At 53.9% G+C, this 27,419-nt stretch overlaps 10 protein-coding genes across 10 annotated transcripts; 8 read left to right on the top strand and 2 right to left on the bottom strand.

Moving 5' to 3' along the window:
• Positions 1–449: 449 nt before the first annotated feature.
• BU26DRAFT_572138 (uncharacterized protein) lies at positions 450–1,192 on the top strand (the record flags this gene model as incomplete). The annotated part of the gene is made up of 2 exons (XM_033834210.1): positions 450–732; positions 786–1,192. 2 exons carry the CDS (start codon positions 450–452, stop codon positions 1,190–1,192), a joined length of 690 nt encoding a protein of 229 aa, XP_033676300.1.
• Positions 1,193–1,777: 585 nt separating this feature from the next.
• On the top strand, positions 1,778–4,169 carry BU26DRAFT_611124 (uncharacterized protein; the record flags this gene model as incomplete). The annotated part of the gene is made up of 7 exons (XM_033836044.1): positions 1,778–2,162; positions 2,221–2,763; positions 2,851–3,122; positions 3,175–3,299; positions 3,347–3,871; positions 3,922–4,037; positions 4,093–4,169. Exons 1-7 carry the CDS (start codon positions 2,042–2,044, stop codon positions 4,167–4,169), a joined length of 1,779 nt encoding a protein of 592 aa, XP_033676299.1. The 5' UTR covers positions 1,778–2,041.
• Positions 4,170–4,326: 157 nt separating this feature from the next.
• BU26DRAFT_469501 (cation diffusion facilitator 1) lies at positions 4,327–6,284 on the top strand. Its single transcript, XM_033825317.1, has 2 exons — positions 4,327–5,709; positions 5,764–6,284. Exons 1-2 carry the CDS (start codon positions 4,572–4,574, stop codon positions 6,003–6,005), a joined length of 1,380 nt encoding a protein of 459 aa, XP_033676298.1. The 5' UTR covers positions 4,327–4,571; the 3' UTR covers positions 6,006–6,284.
• A 144-nt stretch (positions 6,285–6,428) lies between these two features.
• BU26DRAFT_469500 (uncharacterized protein) lies at positions 6,429–8,182 on the top strand. Its single transcript, XM_033825316.1, has 2 exons — positions 6,429–7,806; positions 7,876–8,182. Exon 1 carries the CDS (start codon positions 6,617–6,619, stop codon positions 7,772–7,774), a length of 1,158 nt encoding a protein of 385 aa, XP_033676297.1. The 5' UTR covers positions 6,429–6,616; the 3' UTR covers positions 7,775–7,806; positions 7,876–8,182.
• On the top strand, positions 8,178–10,000 carry BU26DRAFT_525466 (uncharacterized protein). The gene has a single exon (XM_033830512.1). The coding sequence runs from the start codon at positions 8,273–8,275 to the stop codon at positions 9,818–9,820; it is 1,548 nt and encodes a 515-aa protein (XP_033676296.1). The 5' UTR covers positions 8,178–8,272; the 3' UTR covers positions 9,821–10,000.
• A 97-nt stretch (positions 10,001–10,097) lies between these two features.
• BU26DRAFT_611120 (SDA1-domain-containing protein) lies at positions 10,098–12,550 on the bottom strand. Its single transcript, XM_033836043.1, has 3 exons — positions 12,473–12,550; positions 11,346–12,426; positions 10,098–11,288 (listed from the first exon to the last, which is right to left on the bottom strand). The coding sequence occupies exons 1-3, from the start codon at positions 12,523–12,525 to the stop codon at positions 10,191–10,193; spliced, it is 2,232 nt and encodes a 743-aa protein (XP_033676295.1). The 5' UTR covers positions 12,526–12,550; the 3' UTR covers positions 10,098–10,190.
• A 293-nt stretch (positions 12,551–12,843) lies between these two features.
• BU26DRAFT_572132 (uncharacterized protein) lies at positions 12,844–16,880 on the top strand (the record flags this gene model as incomplete). Its single annotated transcript, XM_033834209.1, has 3 exons — positions 12,844–13,087; positions 13,226–15,329; positions 15,497–16,880. 3 exons carry the CDS (start codon positions 12,844–12,846, stop codon positions 16,878–16,880), a joined length of 3,732 nt encoding a protein of 1,243 aa, XP_033676294.1.
• A 768-nt stretch (positions 16,881–17,648) lies between these two features.
• BU26DRAFT_511723 (uncharacterized protein) lies at positions 17,649–19,259 on the bottom strand (the record flags this gene model as incomplete). Its single annotated transcript, XM_033827326.1, has 3 exons — positions 17,649–18,104; positions 18,157–18,960; positions 19,023–19,259. The coding sequence occupies 3 exons, from the start codon at positions 19,257–19,259 to the stop codon at positions 17,649–17,651; spliced, it is 1,497 nt and encodes a 498-aa protein (XP_033676293.1).
• A 994-nt stretch (positions 19,260–20,253) lies between these two features.
• On the top strand, positions 20,254–24,400 carry BU26DRAFT_611118 (uncharacterized protein; the record flags this gene model as incomplete). Its single annotated transcript, XM_033836042.1, has 9 exons — positions 20,254–20,509; positions 20,569–20,673; positions 20,733–20,835; positions 20,891–20,966; positions 21,042–21,134; positions 21,195–21,353; positions 21,405–21,558; positions 21,609–21,724; positions 22,847–24,400. The coding sequence occupies 9 exons, from the start codon at positions 20,254–20,256 to the stop codon at positions 24,398–24,400; spliced, it is 2,616 nt and encodes an 871-aa protein (XP_033676292.1).
• Positions 24,401–24,842: 442 nt separating this feature from the next.
• Positions 24,843–27,114, top strand: BU26DRAFT_525463 (amino acid transporter). The gene is made up of 4 exons (XM_033830511.1): positions 24,843–25,374; positions 25,427–26,058; positions 26,107–26,285; positions 26,347–27,114. The coding sequence occupies exons 1-4, from the start codon at positions 25,040–25,042 to the stop codon at positions 26,779–26,781; spliced, it is 1,581 nt and encodes a 526-aa protein (XP_033676291.1). The 5' UTR covers positions 24,843–25,039; the 3' UTR covers positions 26,782–27,114.
• The last annotated feature ends 305 nt before the right edge of the window (positions 27,115–27,419 follow it).

The raw sequence follows: 27,419 nt of genomic DNA, 5'->3' as shown, positions 1-27,419 counted from the left end.
ATAGGAACAAGAGCGGGATAGTAGAAAATCGAGCTGAACAATGACTTCCACTTACGTGCGTTGGCTTTTGGTGAGGCAACTCCGGTGAATGACTTGGTGTAAGGGCACCTCTGCCATATCCCGTCTGTGATGCGCCTCCTTCACTCCGTTGCACCCACGCCTTCGCCCGCCGCTAGTAACTAGGATGCCGCTGTTGAAGCTATTGTCCTCTGCCATTCTATTCTCTCAATAAGCTCGGTGTCGCTTATATGTTCTTTCCCTGCTGCCAGCGTCCTGGCCTCAACCAGATATCTTCGCAACTCTTCGACCAGATCTTCCCACATACTGATTCGCCATCGTCCGAGTCTCGCTCCTATTCATGCGCACCAATCCAGCGAAATCACTACCTCCGCCTCTTGTCCTCTGTCTTACCCATGGGCCAGAAACCGTCTACTCAGAAACACTCAACCATGCGGCCAGTCAAAGAAACGATCACCTACCCGCGCATCAAGGTCACTGCCGAGAACGATCCTTGCCTTAATCCTTCCCAGGAGGTGGAGCATATCCTGAGCTGCGGCCACATAATCACCTCCGCTACTGCTAACGAGCTATGCGGTTCTAACTGCTATCATGTTGCAGCAAGGAAGCAGCGCGTAGGGACGCAATCCGCAGCTGACTTTTGGTGCAACGCATGCGTTGAAGAGCGTATCGAGGCGGAGATCGCCAAGGAAAACACCAATGCCACTGTCGCAGGTACTTTACAGATCTCCACCCCGCAGTTGGATCAGCTGCTGACAGCGAAATAGAGTCTCGCCGTACGTTCCTGCGCATCGACTTCGCGAAGAAGAACCGCAAGGCCCAGAAAGCCGCCCGCAAGTGCTATATCGGCCTGAAAGTCGTTTCTGTACCATGCGACAACCGTGGCCGGACGCCAAAGGGCTACAAGCCGCCACCGAGTGACCATCCTTTCGATACCGCGTTGCCGCGGGCCGGCGACAACATGTTCGAAGACGTGGATCCTAGTCCTCAGGAACAACCGCCCACGAGCGCTACCACGGAGCCCATCGAACTACCCACGGCAGAAACCGGCAGGAAGCGTGCCCGCTCTTCTGAGGATGACGATGAAGAAGTGGTTCCCGCTCCTCCACGCAAGAGCAAGCGGATTGCGGCACGGCGGGTGCATGATCGGGTGACAAGCTCCACGACGTCTTGAGGTTTTAGTAGTGGAAAAGTCCTGGATGCCTTCAATGGACTGGGAGCGGTTCAAGATTGTGGCATTTGATTCTTCGAGTGGTATACGAGTGGGGTGGGCAGGTTCGAGGCGAGATGGCCCGGGCGAAATGAAGCCTGAGAAAGATGCTAGTCTGAATTAGGAATAGCTGAATCCGTACGCCCCACATTTCAGCCTTGCACCCACCTCATCTTCTATTCTTTGTTCTTTTGCAGCGGGTTTTATACTCAATGCCGTCATTCTGAGGGCAGAGCCTCACTCGCGCTATCATTACCCCACGAAGGACTTCGGGATGCTTTTCCCCAATCCGCCGAGCCCATGAACACTCAGCACGAGTAAGCGCCTCTCTCCACCAGTAGGGTGCCTCCATACACCGGCCCTCTGCACATACAGGGCTCTGAAGGATTCCGAGCTGCAAGCATTTTAGTACATTTTCCTAACGAGGCTACTGTGTTTACCGATCCGGTATGGAGCCTTACAGGGGTTCTTCAGCTATTCAGCCTTGCGAGCGCTTTCTACATTTCCATCAAAAGGGTGGTGTCTAGAGCCTCATCCCCATTATCATATCAAGGATTTTCTTCGAAACGACCAGCCTGAGATCCAGGTTCAATCCGTGGGCAAACATCATTCTGGCTACACGAGGTTCGATCTTGAGCATGGCAAGACGAACTGTGAGATTTCTGATTCGGCAAAAGTACGATCGCAGCACTTAGCATGCTGATAATTCGCCGGTAAATGAATCATTCTGCTCGTTCGGGACAGGCCGTCTGATAGCTTTGTCGGTGTCGAGCACCAACATTTGCCTTTCTGGGCGACGCAGGGTGACCGAGGATGGTGAACTTCACGTTCGTACCCCACAAAGGGGCCCGACCGGAGAGATCGGGGCTTGTCAAGTCGCATGTTATGCGCGAGTCCCAAAGGAGGAGAAGAGAAGCGAAGCAACGGCGCCACCGTACGTGAACGTTGCCTTGAGACGGGAAGATATTTGAGCTGTGGCTGACTTATACAAGAGAATCTATCCACTTCAGGACCTTCGGAGCCCCAGACGGCAACTACTCGGGACGACGAAAACTCCCAACTGGGCCTTCATCCCCAGTCATCCTTACTCTTACGTGCAATACCCTCTAGCGAGGCTCCCCATGACAATACGAATGAGTACCCCGCCCTTATCAACGGCACTGACGGTGCCGTACCTTGGCCTCCGCCTTCAAATCCCTTATCCGGTTCTGAGACCAATCCCTTGCATGGGACGCAAGAGTCTACAGTTGGCATTGAATATAGCATACTCTCGAATAATCGGTTGCAGGCATCTAGCCGTTGGCCTTTCAGTGGCGACTTCCCATCAAATCCCGTCCGCGATTATTCGGCCTTCGTTCAAACGAACCTCAGAAGCTCCTTCGACAGCAATGGCAATTTCTGGCACAACCTATCTCCCGTTCTGACGCAGCAGCCCCGTCTTCTGTACCCCGCATATCAGAATGCAAACAGCCCTTCCGATGCCTCCTGGGTGTCAGAGAGCTTGTTCAATCGAATGACTGAGCTGGTCTCACACTGTACGCGCCTCCTTCTACTCGCAAGCTTCCGTTCCAATGAAGGAATGAGTCTACTGCGTTGATGTTACTTACTAACAACGCATGAAGATACCTCAAGTCTCTACATAGAGCGACCCGGTCTTCCTCCTGTCAACCCCGTTATCTATTGGCAGAGATTATCCCTCGTCAACTCGAAGGTCCTGCTGAGCACCGCTCTCTTCTACTGCGCATATCGAGATACTGTTCGAGACATGGCTGGAAATGACCATGTTTACTTCAAGCACCGCATCCTGAACCTCATTAACACGGCACTCAAGAATCCCGAGACTGCAGTTTGCGATGATAACATTGCAGCGGTCATATCTATGTGTATGTACGAAGTAGGCGACCTGACGACCGATGGGATTTGAGACAACTGCTGACTAGCTTTAGAACCTTCGCGGGAGCGATCTCATCGGCATGCACCTACGAGGCCTACGACAGATGCTCGATACGCGTGGAGGAATCAACAGTTTCCACTCGGATCAAGGACAACATATTAGCGAGATGGCACTTCTGTAAGTAGGTTATAGAGCTTGGGTTCCATGAGTTAATTCTCTACCAGCCAGGATATGATGCACGCATCATGCTCTAACGTGCCTCCCATGATGTTTGACATCACGGACCCGATCCTCCGGGACATGCGACCGATCAGCCTCGAGAACTGGTATCCACAGTCGCCGCTACGCGTTTTGAACGACGCCGGATTTGCCAGGCCGATACCAGAGCTGCGGTTTAGCTTCGAAATCCTCAAGGACGCGTTTGATGCTTTCGAGATGCTGTGTGTAGAGGCCTTCGATCCAGACACCGCCTCGGAAGAGGCCCCTCTCTTCAAGGTCCGCCGAGAGAAGTACTGGATGCGTCTGACCAGTAGAGAGGATGACAGTCCCAGCGAACATATACCCTCTTCAACAGGCGGCAAAATAGAAAAGGCAATTCACCTAGCGGCGAAGATACACTTTCGAGCTGTCGCATCTCGGATACAGCATGATGATGAAGCGAATGCCGGGGACATGAAGAGGCTCCACGCTATCATACGGAAGATCGATCTTGGGTTCTGGAAGGTGGCACACTATGTATATCTGTGGATGTGAGCCCGGCTCTTCGCAATTTGTGGTCGAACCGCTAACCTATTGCTAGCCTACTAACCGGCGGCGCAGCCTCGAGCAAGCACCCGCGGTATCGGTCACACTTTGTCAGCGAGATTCTGCGTCTTGGGCTAAGTATTGGCCTTTTCGATTGGCGGTCCTTTCGGTGTAAGTCATGCCTCCTTCTTTCCGATGCCGCGCTCAGTTTGCTCATGAGAGGCAGTGACGCTGGGCAATTTTCTCTGGCTGCAGCAGTATTTGCGAAGGCACAAGCCGGGAGGCCCGATAGAAGGAGAATGAAGTCTTCGAAATAGGGCTTTGCTAGGCGAGTGGTAGGTTCCAAGGTTGAGGACTGGATGGAGCTCCGGACCTTACCTAATTGGGATCGCGCGAACTACCGATGCGACGCATGGACGCCTCTCGACGGCGAACTTCAGGTCGCGCTCGCCTCCGGTTCATGGAAACAAGTGCTATAGAGCGTCTACACTGCCAAACATATTCAATTGATGCCTTCATGATGACTTGACCGTCGGGACCCAACGTCGCAGCCCATCCAAAGCTTCCCCACACGTTCTCGCTTGGCAGTTCACGATGGACCTTGGTCCCAAGCATCACTAGCAATCTTCTCACCGCCGTCCGTCACAGCGGCCAGCAGCATCATTCTCCCCTCTACCCATATTCCGTCCGCTGTCTACCGCCATCATGGGCTCGGAACCGGATCTGCACAGGGCTATCAGCATGAAACCGTCCCCGTTTCACGCCCATCCTGCACGCTCGGAACGAACCGCAAGCCCCCACCCCGCCGCTTCCGAGGCCGCAATAAACAGATACGACGGCTCTAGCACCGCCGTCGAGACCACCAGAGCCGCCGCCGACGACCACGATCCCGTTGCCCGCCATGTCGCAGGCCGAGAGAGCGACGTCGAGCGCCAGTCGCTGCCGCAGTACACGCGCGAGAACGACCCGTACCGGCTCGCCGCCGCGTTCAAGCCCCCCTTCGAACTCGCTCAGATCCGCGCGAACACATCGAGGAAGCGTGATGGGTGCGGACCGATAACGCTGAACAAAACCGCCCACAGGGCGCGGAGAATAGAGCAGTTTTACGAAGCGCAGAACGAGAACATCGAGCGGCTGCTCAAGCCCGTCGACGACCACCGGCGCGACGCAAAGGAAGAAGAGGGCGCAAACCACGTCAAGTACCGCATTGCCGTGGTGGGAAGCTTTGCCGCCAACATAATCCTTGCCGTCCTCCAACTCTACGCCGCCGCATCCTCCCGATCGCTGTCCCTCTTCACCACAATGGCGGACTCGCTGTTCGACCCCCTGTCGAACCTCACCCTCATCCTGTCCAACCGCGCCGTCAAGCGCGTCGACGGGCGCAAGTTCCCCTCGGGCAAGGCGCGCATCGAGACGGCCGGCAACATCTTCTTCTGCTTCCTGATGATCACCGTGTCCGTCGTAATCATCGTCGAGTCGATACGCACCATCGCCGAGCACGGTGGTAGCGAGACTAACAAATTCTATCTGCCGTCGGTGATTGCCGTCTGCATTGCCTTTGTGACGAAATTTAGTCTGTTTCTGTACTGCTGGGCGCTGCGGAACAAGTACAGCCAGGTGCGCATCTTGTGGGAGGACCACCGCAATGACTTGTTCATTAACGGGTTTGGTGTGCTCACGAGTGTGGGTGGTGCGAAGCTCAAGTGGTGGCTGGATCCGATGGGTGCCCTTATCCTGTCGTTCTTGATCATCTTTCTCTGGTCCAGGACGAGTTATTCCGAGTTTCAGCTGCTCATTGGAGTCACGGCGGATACGCCGACGCTGCAGCTGATCACGTATATCTGTACGACCGTCTCTATCAAACCCTTCTGGTGGAAAATGCTGATTGGGATTCCAGCCATGACACACTCGCCCTTCATCAAGCAAATCGACACCGTTCGAGCCTATCACTCTGGGCCCCGCCTCATCGTCGAGGTCGACGTCGTCATGGACCCCGATGACACACTACGATCAACGCACGATATTGCCGAGGAGCTTCAGATTAAATTGGAGAGTTTGCCGAACGTGGAGCGCGCGTATGTGCATGTTGACTACGAGACGGACCATGCGCCTGAGCACTTCTTGAAGAAGGAGCTATGAGAGATAGAACCTTATGGGGCACGCATTGCTATTGCCCCCTCCTCGCTTGAGGGAAGGATCCCTCGGCGGAGCATTTTCGTGTTACGGCGTCTGGTTTCGCGCATAAGCCTGGAGGGCGGCTGTCCAAATTGCTTTTGCTGGCACAGAAGAGGGGTCACGATTGGAACCGCGCCAAAACCATAGCGGCGACGAGGTCATTATCGGGTTTATTGTATAGAAAAGACAGTACCTGCACGATTGTCCTTATCGGCTCCATTACTACCACTAAGTTAATCGCAGTATTATTGTAATTCCCAAGCCGGAGTGCTTGATGCGGACTTCCCTCATGCATTACGTGACGCGACCTGCACCCCACACTTGCAGATCCGAGGCGGCCTCCACGTGCTGGCTTCCAACGAACCATCATCGTTCCCCTCCCTCCTCATTCCATCCCACAATACTTGCTTCCGGGCGATTGGACTTCGGTCTAATGCTATCCACGATGGCTTGCAGCTTATCTCCCGAGCTGGCCCAGCTTGGCTCCCGACTTTCGCTCCTTGTCTCCTAGCCCTATCGTAAACTAATCTTATGTCCGCCGCAGTTCTTTCGCCGTTGCATCCGGGCGAACCATCATGTCGCCAAATTTGGAAACTAGCTTTTGGGAGCGCATGGGCTTGCAAGAGACGGATCGGAATGTTTGTGCAAGAGTTGTAGAGGAACGGTATCCCGGCTGTATCGTGGCGGAGTTCAAAGACCAGGGATACTGCAGCTTCACACTGCTCGTTTCACGGCCAGGACCGCAAGATTCTGCAACCCACAGCGATGGACCTCAGGACGACGACTCCAGCAATTCTCCTCTCCGCGAAGAGTCTGCGTCCTCCATCGTCCAGATACGGCCCTCGCAACATTGCCTGGATCTCCGCATCCTGCGCGCTGCGAAGGAAACCTACGGTGCCTTCGCACCAACCATACGCTCACTCACAGTCCATCTCCCGGGCCGTTTGCAAGCGTTCGAAATGGACAGGCTCCAGGGAACACCCTTCTCACGTCTTCGGCCGCACTCTCCAACCCCGGGCCCGGCAACCCGCCAAAAGCAACAGAACCTCGTAGCTTCCTTCGCAACCTTCGTCGCTTGCGCATGGCCTTCTCCCCAATCCACACCGCCGCGCATACGCGAGGATTCGCCCATCTTCGATGGTCCCGCATGGCTCGCGCAGTGCACGGGGAAAGTAGGCGCGGAAATCCTCCCAAAGCTTGAGAAGCTGGCGCGCGAGCTGCCTGATGGTGCGCTGAGGGAAAGAGCGAAGGAGACGCTGAAGAGCCTGATGAGTATAAGAGATTTTCCTGTCGTGCTGTGCCATGGAGACCTGATCCCGAGCAATATTCTAGTAGATGAGGAGACCTGGCGGATCGCGGGGATGGTGGACTGGGCGGAGGCCGAGTGGCTGCCGTTCGGGACGTGTCTTTATGGGTTGGAGCATTTGCTTGGATATCCGTCAAGATATTGCTTGGCGAGCGAGAGCCTAGGGACAGTCGCCCGTACGAGGCTGAAATGGTGGTATTATGGCAATGCGGACGAGCTGAGGATGTTCTTTTGGGAGCGGCTGGTGGAAGAGAGGCCGGGGATGAGAGTTAGGCTGGGGGATGTTGGGGTGATGCGAGATGTGGGCGTGCTGCTTTGGCTGGGGTATGCATGGGATGAAGGCAGGATTGATCGCGTTGTTAATGAGGTTGATGATGGGGAAGAGGTGGAATGCTTGAGGGCTTTCTTGGGTGTGGGGAAGAGGTAGAGTGGAGGATATGGGGAGGGAGAGTTGATGCGGTATGTTCCCTATGGAATTCATCCCAGTCCTTTCCCTTATGACAATGTCTATCTCACTGACACTTTTAGCTCAAGGATCGCATTCACTTAATGCTAAGCGATCTCGCCGCCAAGCCGTCGAGCTCTCATTTCGAACCACCACCACTGCGCCTTCCCTTTTAGACTGCACTCAACCTCGCACCTTCCCGGAATAAACTCCACGCATAGGCAACAACGAAAACTCATTCGTCATTCTTGTACCACTCAAGGGTTGCCACCTTTCTTCTTCACTTTGCCTTCCGAGGCTTCTTCATCTTGCTTTATTGCCTCTGCGCGCTGTCAATATACCTCTGGAAGCGGTAGTGTGTCTTCTCGCTACATAATCAGAAAGCCCGCCGGAATTGCACGATTGCAGTGTGTGAAGCGCAGGCCTTCACGCTGCGGAGTGCAGTGTCGGTTCTATTGAGCTCGAGAGACAAAAGCAAAAATGACTTTTGCTGACTTGGAAGGTGGAAAGGCAACGCCCGCAACGAACGGCTCGACACCGCCAGGCGACATGGTAGTGGAAGGAGACACGATTCGTGTTCTGAGGTCCGGCGAGCAGGTCGAAGACTGGGAGGCCAATAATTGCAAACCTCTCGCTCTAGCCCCGAAGCCAGCACAAGCAACCCGTGCTAGATCACACTCCTTCACTTCTGTGGCCGATGCTCCAGATCCAGGTCACGTTGCGCATGGCACTACAGAGCGTACCGAACAACATGAAGTTTCTACACCGGATGTGCAGACACCATCCACCAACGGACCGAGCACGCCTGCCCAACCTGCAAAATCATCCGGCAGCGCAAACAATCCCATCGATATCGAAACGCTCCAGCCACCCCCACCTCATAGGTTCGCCAAAGAGCGCGTTGATTACTTTGTGCCAACCCGATTATACAGGCCTCTGAGACCAAAACCTGTACCGCTCGTGACTCCTAACGGGGCTCGCATCCTTGGTCCCGTCGGTGGCCACCACGACCATGGCATATACCAAATGTGGGCTGCAAAGAATAATGTACCAGAGCCACCCGGTTGGAGCAATGCAGTTTCCGGAGCCGCATCTACGAATTGGCAGGCAGGGGTACCTCGATCTGGTGCGATTGCAACAGGCCCGTATGGATACCAGTATGCGAATGCTTCCTCGATGCATTCCGCTGTCCCAGTTGCTTCAGCACATGTTCCTACAACATATGGAACCGCCCAGGCCACATACCATCCGTATGGCGTATCCTATCCAGCTCCCCATTACGGCCCTCCAACCTTCCCCTACCCAACTGAGGAGCTGCTCCGCAAGCGCGCTGTACAATACATATTAGATAATTCACGTCCTCGCGCGCGCAAGCGACGTCTTTCAGACGATCCGGACGAGACGAGCAGCTCAGTATACGAGGACGAGCCGCCAACCAGCAAACCCACCGCGAGCGCTCCTCGAACCAGCTCCAAGTCGCCAATCACTCCGTCTGGTGCTGATCCAGGGACTAGCGCATCCGGACGGGAGAATCCCTCCGACCGATACCGCAGCCTGACGGAGCTGCTGGAGCACACGCAACTCCTCACGTCCCTCCTCCAGAGCCACCCGCACTCCACCGACCAAAAAGGACTGCGGGAGGACATCGCGATGTTCGCCGCTGTGTCCAACGCCCGCCTTCAGTCCTGGCTGTTCGCTGAAGACGAACTCGCGCGTCGAGGCCGCAAGCGCCGCAGGACCTCTACGGAGACTGGTGTATCCCCCACAACCGCACGCACTGCGCGCAACATCAACGGAGCGCATGCGCATGCGACGAAGAACAGCGACGCCCCTGTCCTCCTCCCGGGAGATATTGGGCAGAAGCAGCAAGCCGAGCAAGAAAAGCGCAGCCAGGACGAGCAAGTGCGCCAGTATCTATCAGCCGACTCGAGTCTCTGGGAGAAGAGTGCGGGGCTCGGCGTCGCGGATGTACATGCAAGCTGCTCGCCGATGAGCTCGGAGCCTTACGCACAAGGACGTTCCGATTGAGTAGCGCCGCCGCCGGAGAGGTTGTGCACATAGGTAGACGGACGGTGGATATGTTTGGGATTTTTTGTGGCTGAATGTGTGCATATCTCGGCGCTGCTGTTCATACGATAGATGTTAGAAGGGGAGTGGCGGGCATGGTATGCCGTGTCGGTATTTACTGTCGATATGCTGTTAGAAGAGAAGGGGATGGTATAACGCTAGCTCGGAAGCTACGGTATCAGCCACAGCGTGGGACGTTGTTATAGACGATGGCGCGGGCATATGGTATGTAAGTAGCCTCGAAAGCAAGAGTTTCTTATATTCGGGTATCAAGCTCACACTTCATTTTTCCCAGTTTACCGTCCCTCCTCCACCATCTCCTCCCACATACTCACCCCCTATTCCCCCTCCTCCCGCCTTTCTTCTGCCGCTCGACATGGCCCCTCAAACTCTTCCTCACATCCACCAAGCTCCTCTTATTCTTCCCCTTGGCCTTGCCCAGCGTCATCAAAAAGTTCTTCTTCCTCGCCTTCTCCTTGTTAGTCGTGCTCTTGCCCTCGCTCATCTTCTTCTCTTTCCGCTTCGCCGTCGTGCTCTGGTGCTTGTCGTCGCGGTCCGCCTTCGCCATGGCGATCTTCTCCTCCTTGGAGGTCTTCTTGGAGAGCAGGCCGGCGGCTTCGATGGTCTCGGCCGTGATGGCGTCGTCGGTGTGGCGGGCGGCGAGGAGCGCGGCGCGCTTGCTGGACGGCATTTGGGAGCGGATGGCGGACGACTCTTGGAGGGCTTTGAGTTGCTTGAGGTCGGCGGGGGTGAGGATGGTGGAGGTGAGGAGCTTTGAGATCTTCTTCGCTTCTGCTTCTTTGTTTTCCTTCTCCGCGTCGTCTGTGGGGCCGGGCGTCTCGCTGCTCAGTTTGGCTTTCTTGGGGGGAGGTTCTTTGCCGTCTTCGCTGTCGCTGATGTTGATGTCGTCGCCGTCTTGCTCGACGTCTATCCAGCCTCCAGACGAGTCGCTGTCATCGTCAGATCCAACTTCCCAGTTCTTCCAGTCGTCCGCTGCATGTTCCTCCTCGTCTATGGCGGCATCGGGCGGTAGGCCAGCGGCCTCGCGCTTCTTCCGCCGCTCCTCTTCCTTCCATTTCTCGAGCAAGTCGATTCCTTCGATTTGGCCAATCGCTGCTTCGCCGTATCGCCGCTCTTTCATTTCGCCGGCCCGGAGCGAGATTGTGGCATCCTTGCCCCGGTCGCGCTTCTTCAAGAGTTCAGCCCCTACTTCGCGGTAGAGACTCAGCAAGCCCCGAGCTGCCATCTGCACACCCTTGTCCTTCGACTTCCGGTACTGCACTAGGTCTTGCAAGAGGACGTCGTTCATGGCTAGAGGTTGCCGAGAGCAGATCTCTCGGATAGCGTTCAGCCCCGCTGCCGCAACCTCGCTTGCTGATGCTTCTGACACGAATTCGTTCGCGATCTTCTGGATGAGCGGCTCGAGGACCTAAGGAGGTAGGATGATTAGCAAATGTCTGGTGTGCGTATCACCGGACTGACTTACATCTGGCGGCACCAGGTCGTGCGTTGCTTGCGCTAATATGGCGAGGAACGACGTGACTGAGGCCTGCCGGGGGGTGAGATACTTTAGGAGGTAGGAGTACAAGGACATGACTGTCAGCTTGTGGAGTCCCACGAGCCTGGAAACGAGATTCAAGATGGCGAGTTTAGCGTTGAGAGAGAGCTTGGATTTCGAGTTCTGGACGTGTCTGCTGAAGAGAGTCTCGGCAAAGCCTTGCGGATCGTGGAGGAGATGAAGGGCCGAGAAGTTGAGCGGATGTGGCGCATTCTTCTTCCTTTCCTTTCGTTTTACCGTGGCCGCCGCCCGCTTCAGCTCGCGCTCCTTCTTACCCTTCTTGTTGATGCCGGCTTGGTGGCGGAGTTTGTTCAGGTCGACGCCTTCTTCGTCGCTACTCTCGTCGGCCGCCTCCTCGCGCTCCCTGTCTCCGCCCAGGAAGAATCGGACGCCGCCTGTTATGACCTTTTCGTTGTCGGACAAGCATGCTTCCTTCATGATGTCCACTGCCTTGGCGTCTGTCCATATCTGCCGCTTCCACATCTCTCGTGTGATCTTGACACTCCATAGCCCCTTCGTGGTTTCTCGGTCCGAAGTCAAGAGGTTGAATAAGACTGTCTGTATAGTTCGGTTTAGCCGGTGCTGGGTCGCCTTCGAATTCGCGGAGCGCAAGTCTGAAACGATCTTCTGGAAAAGCAGCGCGCGGAGGGACTTGCTCGGAGTCACGACGAGGATCGGGATGAGGGTGTTTAGAAGCGTCGAAGAGTCTATGACATGATTGTTGCGAAGAAGCACCAAAGCGGAGACAATCTTATCTCTTAGATCGCTTTCCAGTTCGGCGTGGTAGGAGAGGATGTGGATCAAGTCGTCGGGGAACTTGGCGGTAATGTTTGGATACGACTCGGCCAAATGCGCTATGAAGTCTACCAGTTCTGTGAAGCGGACAACGCCGGTGTCGGCGGAAGAGGAGGGATTTGTGAGCAGCAGATCGCGCAGCGCTTCATACTGGGAGTACTGCCGCCGGAAGTCTTCTTCGTAGGAAGGTGGATCACGGCGCGCCTTGTATTGGCTGCGCAGAGTTAGAAGTGGGATTGTTCAGTTTGTGGGGAGCGTACAGATTGGTGAGGTCTGCGTCGACCTTCTCGAGGGCGCCCACTTTGCGCTTCATAGCGGCGCAATAGTGGAGGGTGTCCTGGGATGCCAGACCAACAGTTGCTTCGAAAAAGTTCGGCGGGGCGAAAGGCGGTGAGCGCTGATTGGCTATCGGCGTCGAGTTGTTCCGGCCGACGGTAGAAGCTCGCCTGTAAATCTACAAACTTCGACCTCGACGCAACGCGCCGCCCTCAATCCCTTGGTCACCGGCCAACCCACCTGCGCGACTGTTCTCTACGACGACACACCGTCATTTTAACCGACCGCGAACCTTCCGCGCGTTGCACCCTCGAGTCACCACCCGTCGCCTGGGCGCGCGCCCACCGCCGCAGCCATGTCGCTCTTCTCCACCATGTCGCTGTACGCCTTGACGGTGAAGCAGCCATCCGCGACACAGGATGCCATCTCCGGCGATTTTCTCGGCAACGGCAAGCAGCAGATTCTCACGGCGAATGGCTCGCGGCTTGCCATCCTGGAGGTTTCGCGGCGGCAGAAAGGCTTCCAAGAGATCTATTCCCAGGATGTCTTTGGCATCATCCGCCGCATAGCCAAGTTCCGGCTTGCAGGCGGCACCAAAGGTGCGTTGACCCGCGTCAGATACACAAAGGCGTTTAGTGATTTTCAAAGGCGCAGCGGCACCGCCGAGCTTTTCGCTTTCGGCGCGCGCGGCGGAAATAGAGATTGGCTTCATGTGGATATATGCTAAAGCTTCACAGACTTCATAGTCATAACGACCGATTCGGGCCGCCTAGTCACATACGAGTATATGCCCGAGGAACACCAGTTCAGGACAATACACTTCGAAACGTTCGGCAAGTCAGGCATCCGTCGAGTTGTGCCGGGAGAATACCTTGCCGTGGACCCGAAAGGGCGCGCCATCATGGTTGCATCAACGGAGAAGAACAAGCTGGTCTACATCCTCACTCGGAGCGGCCAGACGCGCATTGCCATTTCCTCTCCTCTCGAAGCGCATAAGCCCATGACGCTCGTATACTGCCTCATTGGCCTGGACGTGGGCTATGACAACCCCATGTTCGCTGCGCTCGAGCTCGATTACTCCAACGCGGAAGCTGACCCCACGGGAGAAGCCTACCACGAGCTGAAGAAGGAGCTGGTCTACTACGAGCTAGATCTCGGCCTGAACCACATTGTTCGAAAGTGGTCTGAACCCGTCGATCGTACGGCACACGCTCTCTTTCGCGTGCCGGGTGGCCCTAATGCGCCGAGTGGAGTCTTGTGCTGTGGCGAGGACAACATCAGCTACCGGCGCATATTCAACAAGTCGTCAAGCGTGCACCGATTGGCCATCCCGCGCCGAGAAGGAGCCACCGAGGATCCAAACCGCAAGCGCATCATCGTAACAGGGACACTGTATACGCTCAAAGGTGGCGAGTTCTTCTACCTGTTGCAGACCGACGATGGCGACGTGTTTAAGCTCACCGTCGACGTGCGCAGTGCCGTCGTCTGGAATATAAAGATCAAATATTTTGACACCATTCCCATCGCGACAAGCATTTGCATTCTGCGAGCTGGCTTCGTGTATGCCGCCTGCGAATCTGGAGATAGGGTCCTGTACGAACTCGAATCTCTCGGCGAGGAGACAGAGGATCCTGTGTTCGAGAGCACGCAGTTTCCTGTCGACCCGCTTGCGGACTATGCCCCACCCTTCTTCCAGCCGCGCTCGCTTGTCAACCTTACGCCGGTAGAGACAATTCCCAGCCTGAATCCGATCATGGACATGGAGGTGTCGAACCCCGCTATGGAGGATGCACCCCAAGTTTACACAGTGAACGGCGCTGGCGGTCGGAGTTCATTCAGAACGACTAGGAATGCGCTGGAGGTTCTCGACCTCATCGAGTCGCCGCTGCCACAGACCGCATCCCATGTGTGGACCACGAAGCTGACAGTCGAAGACGAGACAGACACGCTCATCATTCTTTGCTTACATAGCAGGACCCTCGTCTTGAAGATCGGTGACGATGTCGAGGAAGCTTCAAACACTGGTTTTATGGCGGAGACGAATACACTCGGTGTGCAGCAATTTGGCGAGGATTGCGTCATTCAAATACATCCCAAAGGCATCCGCCACATCCAGGGCATCCAGTTCCCCGACGGTGACGCGGCTGCTGTAAACGTTAGCCTTACCGACTGGCACCCGCCGGCCCATCGAACAATTGTGGCCTGCGCAACCAACAACCGCCAGGTTGCGATCGCGCTCAGCTCGGGGCAAATTCTCTACTTCGAGTGCGACTCTGATGGGTCGCTTGCGATGGCAGAAGAAGAGGTCATTTTGGACAGCACAATCAACTGCCTTGCCATACCTGACGTCCCGGAGGGCAGCGTGCGAGCCATCTTCATGGCCGTTGGTTGCAGCGACCAGACGGTCCGGATATACAACCTCAGCCCGGACATGGAAGGCAATATTTTGAGGAGCATCTCAGTCCAGGGTCTGTCTTCGCCGCCCAGCGGCCTCACCATCAACTACATGAGCGACAAGTCACCGCGGGGCTATAGCCAGTACCTCCATATCGGCCTTCGAAGCGGCGTCTATATCCGGTCTGCCTTGGACGAGATGACGGGAGATATTGGCGATACCCGAAGGCGCTTCCTTGGTCCCGAGCCTATCACCTTTGCGCGTGTCAACGCAGCAGGCGAACCCGCGGTTCTAGCCATGACGTCCCGACCTTGGCTCGCTTATACACATCCGCGCACTGCTGTGCTTCAGCTCACTCCCGTGAACTATATTCCGTTCAAGTCTGCCTGGAACTTCGAAGGCTCAGCGTTCAAGGGCATCATTTGCGTGAGTGCTAGCGAGCTGAGGTAAGTGCTCCCCTCTATATCTCTTTGTTTGCTACGTGATGACTACTTTTTGCCTTGATTCCCCATGAAGGTCATATTTTATATCCAATTGTTCCTACTGAGCCTAGCATTGTTATACGCTTTTCCCCGTCGACCTGTCTTACAATAGCTTTACTGACGTCCTTTAGGATCTTTACATTCAACGATCTGCACGACAACACGACATACGAAGCGATTGCGCTCAAGTACACCCCACGAAAGCTTGTCGGTAACCATGAACTAGGCGTTTTCTATGTGATTGAGAGCGAGAACAATACTATGAGCGCCGGCACCAGGAAAGGCCTTATCGACCAGTCACGCGCCCAGGAGAATGGTGTTGACGGTACCATGAATCCCGAGCAGACAAACGGTGATATGCTCAATGGGCACGGAGCTGACGAACTGCCACCGGCGGAGTTTGGATACCCAAGGGCGCAAGGTCGGTGGGCGTCTTGCATTCAGGTCGTGGATCCTGTAAGTGAGAAGGCTGTCGTTCATACGGTCGAGCTGGAAGAGAACAAGTCAGCTGTAAGCGCAGCAATGGTCTACTTCGAGAGCCGCCCAGAGGATATTTGCCTTGCCGTCGGGACTGCCAAGGACCTTCGCTTTACACCCTACAAGTACAGCACTGCTTCGATCCAGCTTTACAAGATCTCGCCGAATGGTAGGGAGCTTGAGTTGCTGCACGAGACGGAGGTACCTGAGCCTCCGTTGGCTCTCCTCGCTTTCAAAGGCAAGCTTATTGCTGGCATCGGTTCGGATCTTGCTCTTTACGACTGTGGTATGCGTTCTCTGCTTCGTAAAGCCATGACTCCGAACTGCGTGCCGACCCGGATCACGGGCCTCAAGACCCAGGGCAGCCGACTCGTCGTCTCCGATCAGGCTCAGTCCGTTACCTACGTTGTCCATAAGGATCAAGTCCATCCGAATCGACTCATTCCCTTCGCCGATGACACCGTGGCTCGCCACACCACGTGCACGGATATGTTGGACTATGAGACTACTGTTGGGGGTGACAAGTTCGGCAACATATGGCTAGTGCGATGTCCGGCCAAGGTCTCGGAAGCGTCTGACGAGTCGCCGGATGGCCTGAACCTTCTGCAGGACAAGGGCTACCTGGGCGGCACCGCCAACCGCCTCGATTTAGTCAGCCACTACTTCGCTAACGACATCCCAGTCGCTATCCAGAGGACTATTCTTTTGTCTGGCGGTGAGCGCGTCATCTTCTGGGCTGGTCTCCAAGGCACGCTTGGTGCACTCATTCCCTTCTCATCGCGTCGCCAGCACAAGATGTTTCAGCAGCTTGAGTTGCAGCTCCGGATCGACGATACGCCGCTGTCGGGCAGGGACCATCTAGCATTCCGCAGCTATTTCACGCCCATCAAGAGCTTTATCGACGGAGACCTCATCGAGCGATTCTTGGTCTTGAGCAGGGACAAGCGCGAGAGCATAGTCGGACACTTGACGGGCAACTGGACGTCGGAGATGGTGGACGAGGCCATCTGGAATATGAGAGGACTCTACGCATTCTAAGGAGAGCATCAGAGCACGTGATCTTTTTCTCCAATTTTTGCTTCTCTTGCGTGGGTTCTGCCAACTGCCAAACTGCCAAACGGGTTGCATGGAATGGAGATGGAGATGGTATCTTGGATTCGGTATAGACCTCTAGCGAGTGGTTATGGGCTGTGGATGTGATGATGGACTCGAGTGGAAGAGGACTACAGAAACGGCTCTGTGCATATGGGAAAGTGGGCAGGCGAAATATGAGTGCACTCATTCTCTGACGCGCCCGCAACGGTATGTTTTCCACTTTTCAGCACCTTTGGAGAGGAAAGACTAACATAGCTGTTGAGGCAAACCCGTTGATCGACTTCTGGATCTGGTCATGGAGACGCGGGTGTATGGCTCTGCGGGCCTTTCGATGTTCATGGTCCGGCCTTGTAGAAGCACTTGAAAAAGTTCGTGAGCTCTCCGTGTGTGGAGGAATATACAAATGATGATGATGCACAACTTTTGCAAATAGGGCTTCCATTACGGGTCGTTCTAGCTATAAACACTGACCTGTCATCACTCACACCTAACAGCACGTCTCGTCAACGCCGTGAACGCAACAAGAATTCGGTACCTGCCCGGGAGGCTGAATATCATTGTTCACCTTCTCTTTCGGCGTGATGTTGTAATACTGGCATCTGATATTCGCACCTCCTCCGAATTTCTTCGACTCGTCTCCCGTTAAACCTAGAGATTAACATGTTAGCCTTGTTCTAGTACTTTGCTTTTCAGGCTAGAAATGGTGTAAAGCTAACATTGATCAATCACGAATAAGAGAGCGTCGATGCAGTAGTCCGTCTCGATGTCCAGTCCATTTGGATACCTGTTTTTGCAATCCTCCGAGCCTCCGTCGACGAAGCCGTAGATGCGCACTACTGTGTTATCGACACCGTCTATGGTATAGGTCTCCGTGACCGCATTTGTCATATCATCCATTCCTTTACCCGGGAAACGGTAGCTAAGTGTTCTCCCAGTGGTATGGTCGTCGGTGCAAAATCTCTTTGCAAAGTCTGCGAGTTTGTCCCTAGACGTCCAGTAGCCGCCTTCATCATTGCATGCATGGTTTGCGGGGTCTTCGGGAACATGGTGAGGGACGAAATCCTTCATCAAGCTCCGGGCGAGCCTGTAATCCACCTTGTCCTTTAATGGTTTTACGCCGACGGGAAAACGCTCGTTGCAGAGGCAGTCGTTTGCGCCATTGTATTCCTGCGATCCATGTCAGCTGTGACGCGAATGAGCGCTTACTGCGTATATCTACCTCTTTGCACTTAAAATCGCCAGCATTGCCGCCGCATTCATCACAATCCGGATATTCCCCCGCGTCCTCCGGACATTGACCTTCCTCTTCACTCGGCTCGCATGCGCAGCCCTTGTTCTTGTTTGTGCAGAAGTTATCGCTGTCGCCCTGGCACCCATCACTGTCGCAATCTGGGTTCGGATCGGGGCATCGCTTAGTCTTCTTGCAAGGACACCCAGCCCATGGGAATACGCAAATCCCAAAGGTATTGCCCTTGCATCCGTCGCATCCTAGCTCGATTGGCGGACAGCTTTGTACCTCGCTGCCCAGCCCACCAGTAATCGCCATGTCTTTCATCAGCCTGAAGACAGATGGAAGCTTCGCCGGGACCTTCGAAATCAGGTAGGACATCACCGCCAGTGAGACTATGGCCCGTACTCTAGCGTTTGTGATAAAGCTGACAATAGATGAGATGTCTGCCGCAGAGACCAGTACGGTTGGGTTGTCGACGACGTAGGCCAATCGTCCGCCTGGTTGGAGCTCTGCATTCGTACGCTCTGCGAATTCCGCCACCCGCGCGGCGCATGAAGGCGTGCGCTTCCTTTGTCCGCATGGTATTGCTTCCACTTCGGCGGCGATATCGTTGAGGTCGTTGATTAACTTTTCCGAAAACGTGATTGCTATGTCACCTATTGAAGCTCCGTCGGTTGGGGTGGTGATTATGCTCGCAGCAATGTTCGCTGGTGCGGTCGTTACGGTCGGTGTATTGTCGACGGTTGTGACGTATGGGATGTCGGTCAAATACTCAGTGTTCACCCCGATCCACTGATATGTGCGTCAGTCGCGTTCACAATCACTTCATATGAGTGAAACGCAGGGAACCATACCTTGGTCGTCGATTCTCCTTGGTCCCAGTATTGTGTGTGCGCATGAGGTACGCGATAGGATTCGGGAGGGTAGATGGAAACGGGATTAACACCAATTTGTCCAGACTTTGTTGGGTCGATGGCCGCGACGTTGGGGTTTGCTTGAGCCGACACCAAGTCTGCACTTACTGTAGCTAAGAGCAATATGGAGGAAAGCATGCTGTAGCAATTATAGTTCTGTGTGGAAGTATAAACCATGTCAAGATTTTAGATTCCCTCGAAGCGCAGCTTTTGAAGCGTCTCTTATAGCAGGAACAACCCTCATGGTCTTCAAGGAGAGAGGCCATCGTGTCATATTCGACACTGTTGAGCATTTTTTTTATGCTCGTACGGCGTGCGGACCTCGAACGTGGCCTCTTTCTGCTAGAACTATATACGTGGTATTTGCATCTTCCTCACAAAGACGTCGAGCGAATTGAATGACTCCATATGGCATGTTGGCTCTTTAGGGTTAAAGAGAAGTTGTGGCGTGGGTAGGACTTCGCGTTGCCGCAATCATTCACGCGATTGCCGAATCCATATGGATCATGGTGTTGCCGTTGGGGTCCGAAAGCGGAGCGGCGTAGAACGCCACCAAAGGCATCGAAAGCAGCACTGCGCTGTGGGTCTCTCCATGCCGCATCCTTTCATAATAACTCACCTGCCCGTGTATTGCAGAATGTGTCTTTTTCTATGCTGGAGCCGTATACGTAGCAAACTTAAATCATCCTCGTCACGAAAACGAGCAGATCAAACGACTTTGCCCAGCCTTCCGCATCACATGTCAAGATTCAGCTGCGGCAAAGGAGGCAGCACGGGAGCTGTTGGGTTTCCGAAAGGCTCATCCAAAACATAGTAGGATGGGTTGTGACATGGATGGAACTTTACGACGAAGTCACTCATCCGGCAATCTAGCCTCGCTTTTTCACGCCGACACATTAGTACTTGGATGCCCTCCTTCGAAGCAAGACAAGTCAACAAGCGGAATTGAGGCTATGGCGATCCTTGAGGAACAGGGAATCATGTTTCGAGTTGTGTCCTTACGAGGCTCATACTCAGTGTTCGTTTCTCACGAGAGTAGCACTTTGGACACGTTCGTTGGGCGGCGTCGCGTGCGGCTGGTTGACGATGTGCAGTGTATATATATATATATGCTCAGCATGTAGGGGCATGGCGTGCAGCTCGCCAGAATAATGACTCTGCTTACGGCAACATGCGTCATCTTTCAGCTTTGACCGCGCTCGTATCAATTATTATGACTCCCGTCCTTGTCCAGGCGCAGAAGACCTACTACGTCGATGACTCTTGCAAGAATAGGCCAGAGTGGCAAGGTGGTTGGGACTTAGCTATGAGAAACGCCAGAAGCACATCAACACGCCTTGCCTCCAGCACCGACAACGACTTCGAAAGGGTCGTGAAGAAGATCTTCAAGGTTGATCGTTCAGATGACCGGTTCAACAGAATCAAAGGTTCGTCTACGTCCCGTATCATCATCGGGCTGCAGGGGCTAGTGCTGACAAGGTTAAAGAACCGTTTGACGACATTCTCTCATGGACTGAAGTGCCCAAAAAAGCAAATAACTTCGAAACGCTCAAGCCGGCAGACGTTCGCATCTTTTGCGATAATGATGAAGGTAAGTGTAATGCTGAACATGATGATGAACATCAGCTAACCACCGTCGGTAACCCATAGTCAAAGAGGGAAGTGATCCCTCGGATGTCCACGGTCCGCGTCGGTTGAGAAAACTTGTCACAATCCAAAGGCTAGGATACGAGCGATATATGGACGACAAGAAGTAGATTACCAAACATACAGTCCCTATGGTCCGCAGTGTTAACTCGTGACGACAGCCACATGGTATATCGCGGGAAGCTTTGGTGTCAAGACATGTCAGACCATGGCGGAGGAGACTGCAAAGGTTACACGGTATGGAAATTTTATTTCACAATTCCAACTCGCTACTTGACTCTATGCGAGTGCTGACACGTGCCTCCGCAACAGCACTTTCACCGTAGTCCAGTTGATACCCGCTTTAGTAGAGACGGTATATCAAATATACAAGTTGGCCAAAACGAAGACCGCGTAGTGGTCGTTGTGAGTGGCAGCGCATATCTTTTTAACAAGTCGGGGCTAATATAAGAGATTCACCCCTAGCTTTGTGACTATGTCTTTAAAGAAAGATATGATTTTGATATCTTCAATCCTATGGAGGTCATCCTGACTGAAGACAAATTGGATTGGGACAACAAAGACTGGACTAAACATGACATAGAAGGTTTTGAGTCCCTCATTGCCCATACTCTCTTACATGAGGTAAGACTGCATGTTTCAGAAGTTTCGCACCTGATGCTAACGCAAACATAGCTTATTCACGCATCCCGACCGGATATCAAGGATCCGAACAAACCGGTCGCGGTCCCCGGAATTGGAGACTATCCAGACGTGAACAGTGCATACAGCTGGCACAGCATCAAGAAGATGGACTTCGACACGGCGATAAAAAACGCCGACAGCTACGGTATGAACACATCTTCAAAACAAAACTTGCTCGTTACTGACATTGGGAAGCCGAGCTTGGTCTCTTCGCCATGCTTGCCGACAAGGGCTATACGCTGCAACGCGTGATTCCCAGCATGCAATTGGACGAACAGAATCGAGAGGACCAAGTGAAACACGACGAGGAGGTAGCTAATGATGGATATATTAGAAAATATGTAGATATCACAAGGCGAGCGGTGCGCTTGATTGCAAGGTGGTTCATGGCTTGAGTGGCAAGCTTGCCGGGGATACATGTAGCACTGGTCTATATACGTCGAACAGGTAATGCTATTGCGTTTGTAGATGGACATCCAAGCTGGACCTGGCGTATACTTGGCAATATGAGACCCCAAGATTCCGTGTTACCGAAACGCAGTTTAAAAATGGACGAGGTGAAGATGAAGAGTATGTAGTCCCGCGACGCTGGATGCACGGCTCTATTCTCTTGTGTAGATGGCTTTTTGGTACGGCACGAAGTATTAGTTTCATGTCAAACTTGGAAGATCTCGTCAAACGAAGAGCACATTTGCATTGGAGACGAATCGCGAAAGCGCCCATATTGAGACCGAGTGCTACGGCGCAGCGGTCGAATGATTTTCAGCATCGTAGTTAGCATAACTTCTGTAGGTTGGTGACTCAAAACGAGAAAATTAATCAGCATCGAACCCTGAAGAAGGAATTACGAAATATTATCGACGACGTGGGGAAGAAGCAGTGCCTCGAAGCCTTTGGAAGGCTACAAAGAGCTCCGTGGTCTATAGAATAGAAGAAGTGGCTGAATGCACCGCTATTCAGGAAGGATGGTGAACTGTTGCGGGCTGAGCGATAGCAAGAAGGGTAGAGGTGCTAGGGAGGCACGACTTTACGTTTAGCGTGTGGCTACGTCGTAGCTGGAGCAACCCGATGTAGCGTGGCGTCTGCATGTGCTAGTCTAGGAGACAAACCAGGCCCTAAGGCTGAGTACCTAAAATTAGGCTCCGGAGTCGGCAGGACCAGCAGCCAAGAAGCCGGCTACGTGGCCTATCAGGCATGGGCATACAACCTATAAATAACCTGACCAAACAACCAACCAACCCAACCGCGCCGCAGGCATGGAGGCCCAGTCCTGAACTACTGATATATCTGCCTTATTCGAGGTCTAGATGCACACCCGGGTCCACGTCTTTCAATCCTTAAAACTCCTAACCTACCTATTTAACTTACGCAACCATACCGTAGCAGGTCGCAGTTTTGCCATCGCCCCAAAGACACTTCTATGTGCATCCCAGATCCTATACTTTCTTCCTAGGACTATCATGCACCGCGCTCTCCTAATCCCAGAAATCGTAACCCAGATAATCGATTGCAACCGATCTGATGCCGGCTACCTACACACCTGTCTCTTGATCAACGCGCTCTTCTTCCACTCCACAGCCCGCATCCTGTGGCACGGATGCGGGGTAGGCTCCTCCACAAAAGGCCACGTGACGCCCTACGTTCGTCACTTGGTGTGGATAGCACGGCGCGATGCCCGACGTGGACAGTTTTATGCTGGCTTGGTTAAGCTTTTGCGGTTTGGGAAGGAGGTTAACACAGAGGACGAAGATGAAGTTCTAGTTGGCTGGGAGCACGTGGATGAAAATTGTTATCATGAAGAGCTTCACAGGTTGAACTTGGAATGGGCAAACATCGAAGAGCTGGAGATTGCAGAGTTGGAAATTTGGAACGAGGAGCGTGAAGCGACATTGACGCAGTATCTACAGCCAAAGCTCAAGAAAATCGCGCTTCAGCAGCGTGATGCAGCTGGTGATGATTTTCTGGAGATGCTGAGTGAGCGGTGTCCAGGCCTGAAATGGTTGGCACTGAAACCCCGTTTCGCGGAGGATGGCGTGTCAAAACAAGGATTTCTGAGGTTCCTAGGAAAGTATAAATTGGAGTCTCTCAATATCAGGGCGGACGCGGACTCATGGGAACGAGATTGGGAGCTGTGGATGTTGGAGTTGCTTTCCAAGCAGGGCAACCTGAAACACATTTCCATACCCGATCTGGAAGATGCTTCCCTCGAACAATGGGCCAATGGAATGGAAGCGGCAGAGGACATAGCATTCCCAGGGCTAATTTCCCTCCGCACCGGACTCTCCGCCTCCGGCCTACGCTCTTTGCACCGCGTCAAACCTTGCCTCTCGACCCTCTGTCTTGATCAGCGCCGCATCGAGTCCTCCACATGTTCCTCCACCTTACTCAACCTATCAGTATTCTCCCAGCTCTCCGACCTCAGCATCCAGTTTCCCGCAGGAATGCGGATCTATGGTGACGATCTCACGCATCTTGTTCAGAGCTGTCCTTCCCTTTCTCGCCTCAGCATTGCCAAAGACATATGGTACACCGAGCGACCTTGGAGCATCAATATCCACGATTCACACATCGAGACTCTTGCACGCAGTGCCGTCAACATGAAGGAGCTATATTTGCTATTCGACGTACCTGGAATCCCCGGATCGGTAAAGGATTTTCCCACTCACGTCGCTCTGGAGTCACTTGGTCGCCACTGTGTCAATCTCGAACGTCTATGGCTTACGTGCGATCCTGATTGGTTCACGCTCCTCCCGCTAAATGGGCCGCGGACTGTACTCTTCCCGAAAGTATGGGATCTAGGGATTGCAGGGCCTGAGCTGCGATACACTCTATCATTCGATACAGAGGACAATCTTAGAGATATGGCGGAGGACTTCGTGGCACGGTGCCCGAAACTATCAAAATTTAGTTTTCTGTTGCCGTATGCAGAGGACCCGTGGGATGAGACAGTTATGGAAGTTATTCGCGCGAAGACTCGACGGGATTAGCCGTAGTGATTCGTATGGAACGATTCGAGTGCGCTAAATCAAAAGAAATGGGCGACACAAAGTCGGTGTAATACTAGAAAGGGTTCCTGTTTCGAACGCCGAGTTGCGTGATGCTTGCGGGGGAAGAGCCTGGTGGTATGCACGAAGTACAGTACCTCGAACAGACGTCCAATAGACATCCGTGTCTTGTCTGTACGCGTCGGCCGATTAAACGCCCGACAAAACCGGTGGGCCCGAGTCTCTGGGTCGATTAATTGCACCTCCAATTTACCCGCCCATAGCGCGATTCTCTTTCGATAAGGCTCTCCTCGGCTGGAGCCTAGGTGTTACCTTCTGCGAAGGCTGCGGCGAAATGGAGTGAGCATTCTGTAGGGCTGCGCAACAATGGAAAATTATATGCATCTAGGATGGCTATCCTTTTCGCAATGGCAGTGGCGCAAGGCTGCCCCGTAGCGCAGGCACCGCTCTCCTCTACGCGAGTATTGAACCTAATGCAGGGCGTAGAAGTCGGTAGGCATCTAGAGCAGCCGCTGAAGGGCTCCTCGCACTGTGATATAAGGATCTCGGTCCTATATCGAAGTATCAGATACTCTCTCCCGACTCGCTTTCGTCGCCAGCCTCCAAGCTTCCGCAGCATAAATGGCAGACGACAAAGTAACGACGTCGCATGTCGACAGCGAGCCATATCGTTTCGCAGAAGGTGAGCCTAATGTGCTCACTTCCGAAAAAGAGGGGACGACTGCCGACAAGAGCGACATGGACCGGATGGGCAAGAGACAGGAAACCCGGCGGAATTTCCGACATGTCACAATCCTTGGATTCTCCATGGTGATATTAGCGACCTGGGAGGCAATATTAGCCACAGCAGTGTTTGCGCTGGGTAACGGTGGAACCGCCGGTCTGATATGGGGCTATCTGATCGTGATGACCGGGTTTGGTTTCGTCAGTGCATCGCTCGCTGAGATGGCTTCGATGCAAGTTACATCTAGAATCCTCAACGACTTCCTTGGACTGACAGGATCTCAGGGCTCCTACTTCGGGCGGGCAGTACCACTGGGTCAGCGAGTTTGCGCCACGCAGCTGCCAGAGATTTTTGAGCTACGTCGTCGGGTGGTTGGGAGTACTGGGCTGGCAGACCGCAGCCGCGACGGTCTCGTATCTGGCTGGAAAGCAGATCCAAGGGCTCATACTCTTGAACAACGCTTCCTACGCTCCAAAGCCATGGCAGGGCACGCTGCTGATCTGGGCCGTACTCGCCATCTGCTGGGTCTTCAACACCTTCTTGTCCCGGAAACTGCCACTGGTTGAAGGACTCATCGTTATCCTGCATGTTGCTGGCTTCTTTGCGGTTATCGTACCTCTTTGGGTGATGGCTGATAGGGCTCCGGCTAGCGACGTCTTTACGCTCTTCCAGGACAACATGGAATGGGGCAGCACGCCGCTCTCCGCTATGGTGGGGTTGATTGGGGCGGCGAGCTGCTTCGTCGGTATTGAGGCCGGCGCACACATGGCCGAAGAAGTGCGCGACGCTGCGTATGTGATTCCTCGCGCTATGATGTGGACATGGCTCGGCAATGGGTTATTTGGATGGGTGATGGGCATCACCTTCTGCTTCTGCGTTACGGACACGATGTCCGTCCTCATGACTCCTCTAGGGGGTAAACAACGTTCGCCTAGCTGGGAAGCGAGATGCTGACTCGGTCTAGTCCCGTTCATCCAAGTGTTTGTCAACACTACTGGATCTGTTCCTGGTGCCACTGTCTTAACTGTCCTGATGCTCTTTATTAGTATCTTTGGATGCGTCGCAGTCATGGCAACAAACTCACGCCAACTCTTCGCTTTCGCTCGCGACAAGGGCGTGCCGTTCTCGGACATGTTCAGCCAGGTGAGCCCACTTCTACTACCTGCAGGAGTATATAGAGATATAATTAGTGACCATGTCCCAGGTTTCGCCCACTCTTAAAATCCCTCTCAACTCAGTCTATGTCACCCTGTTATTCGTCGTTCTCCTCTCACTCATAAATCTCGGCTCCAGCGTAGCCTACACGCAAGTCATTTCCCTAGGCGTCGCTGCTATGCTGACATCCTACATCATCTCCATCTCCTGCATCGCCTTGAAAAGGATACGCGGCAAGCTGCTTCTGCCGTCCAAGTTTAACCTAGGCAGGTGGGGGCTTCCCGTGAACATCATCTCGATTGTGTTCCTAGTCTACCTCTGGGTATTTTCGTTCTTTCCAGCGGCTCCGCATCCGCGGGTGGCGGATATGAACTGGGCTGTGCTGGGTTACGGGACGGTCATTATTTTTGCAGTGCTTTACTACCTCGTTCGTGGTTGGTACAACTATGTTGGGCCAGTGGAGTATGTGCGGAAAGGTCGGTAGGGAGAGGCTTGTAGGTGGCGGGAAGGGTCTCATATTATGTGCTGAGGGGATGATCTGAGGGGATGGAAGTGGGGTCGGAATTAGCACCCTTGGCGAGGTAACCACACGATGATGAAACAATTGGCGACATCGTTCAGCTCATTGTCCTTATCGCAGAAAGCGGTGCGGCTAGCGCGGGAGGACCATGTCCCGAGGTCCCTTCGGTTCCGCATAACCCATCAACACAGGAGGAGGAGAGAACAGACTGTCGGTGCTTGCAGATCAGCGGAGACTTGGCGATGGTTGGAACCTTGGAAGGAAGAGATGTGGAGGGCGTGATCTCGGAAAGGCCCGTGTGCTGCGTTTCAATCCGGCTGCATGGCCGTGGTCTAGACCCTCGCAGACCTTCACGCTCAGCCCTACGCTAAACCCTTCCTCTTCGTCGTGGTATCGTACCACCACAAGTCCCTTCCGAGCTTTTCAGAGTTGCGTTGTCTGTGTCCTCCACTGTTCATGGAGCGAATCTTCCCCATCCGATGCGCCATCATTGACGACAGCCCTCATCTTTTGCGCGACTATCAACACCAAGGTATGGCTGCACTCACGTCGGGGCCTGCATTTGAAGTCGTCCGAGTTGACAAGTGGCCCGCTTACGCTTT

The sequence above is a fragment of the Trematosphaeria pertusa genome, assembly GCF_010094035.1.
Source record: "Trematosphaeria pertusa strain CBS 122368 unplaced genomic scaffold BU26scaffold_25, whole genome shotgun sequence".
Taxonomy (NCBI): domain Eukaryota; kingdom Fungi; phylum Ascomycota; class Dothideomycetes; order Pleosporales; family Trematosphaeriaceae; genus Trematosphaeria; species Trematosphaeria pertusa.
The sequence above is the reverse complement of the archived record's forward strand: the minus strand, read 5'-3'. Positions and strand labels throughout refer to the sequence as shown.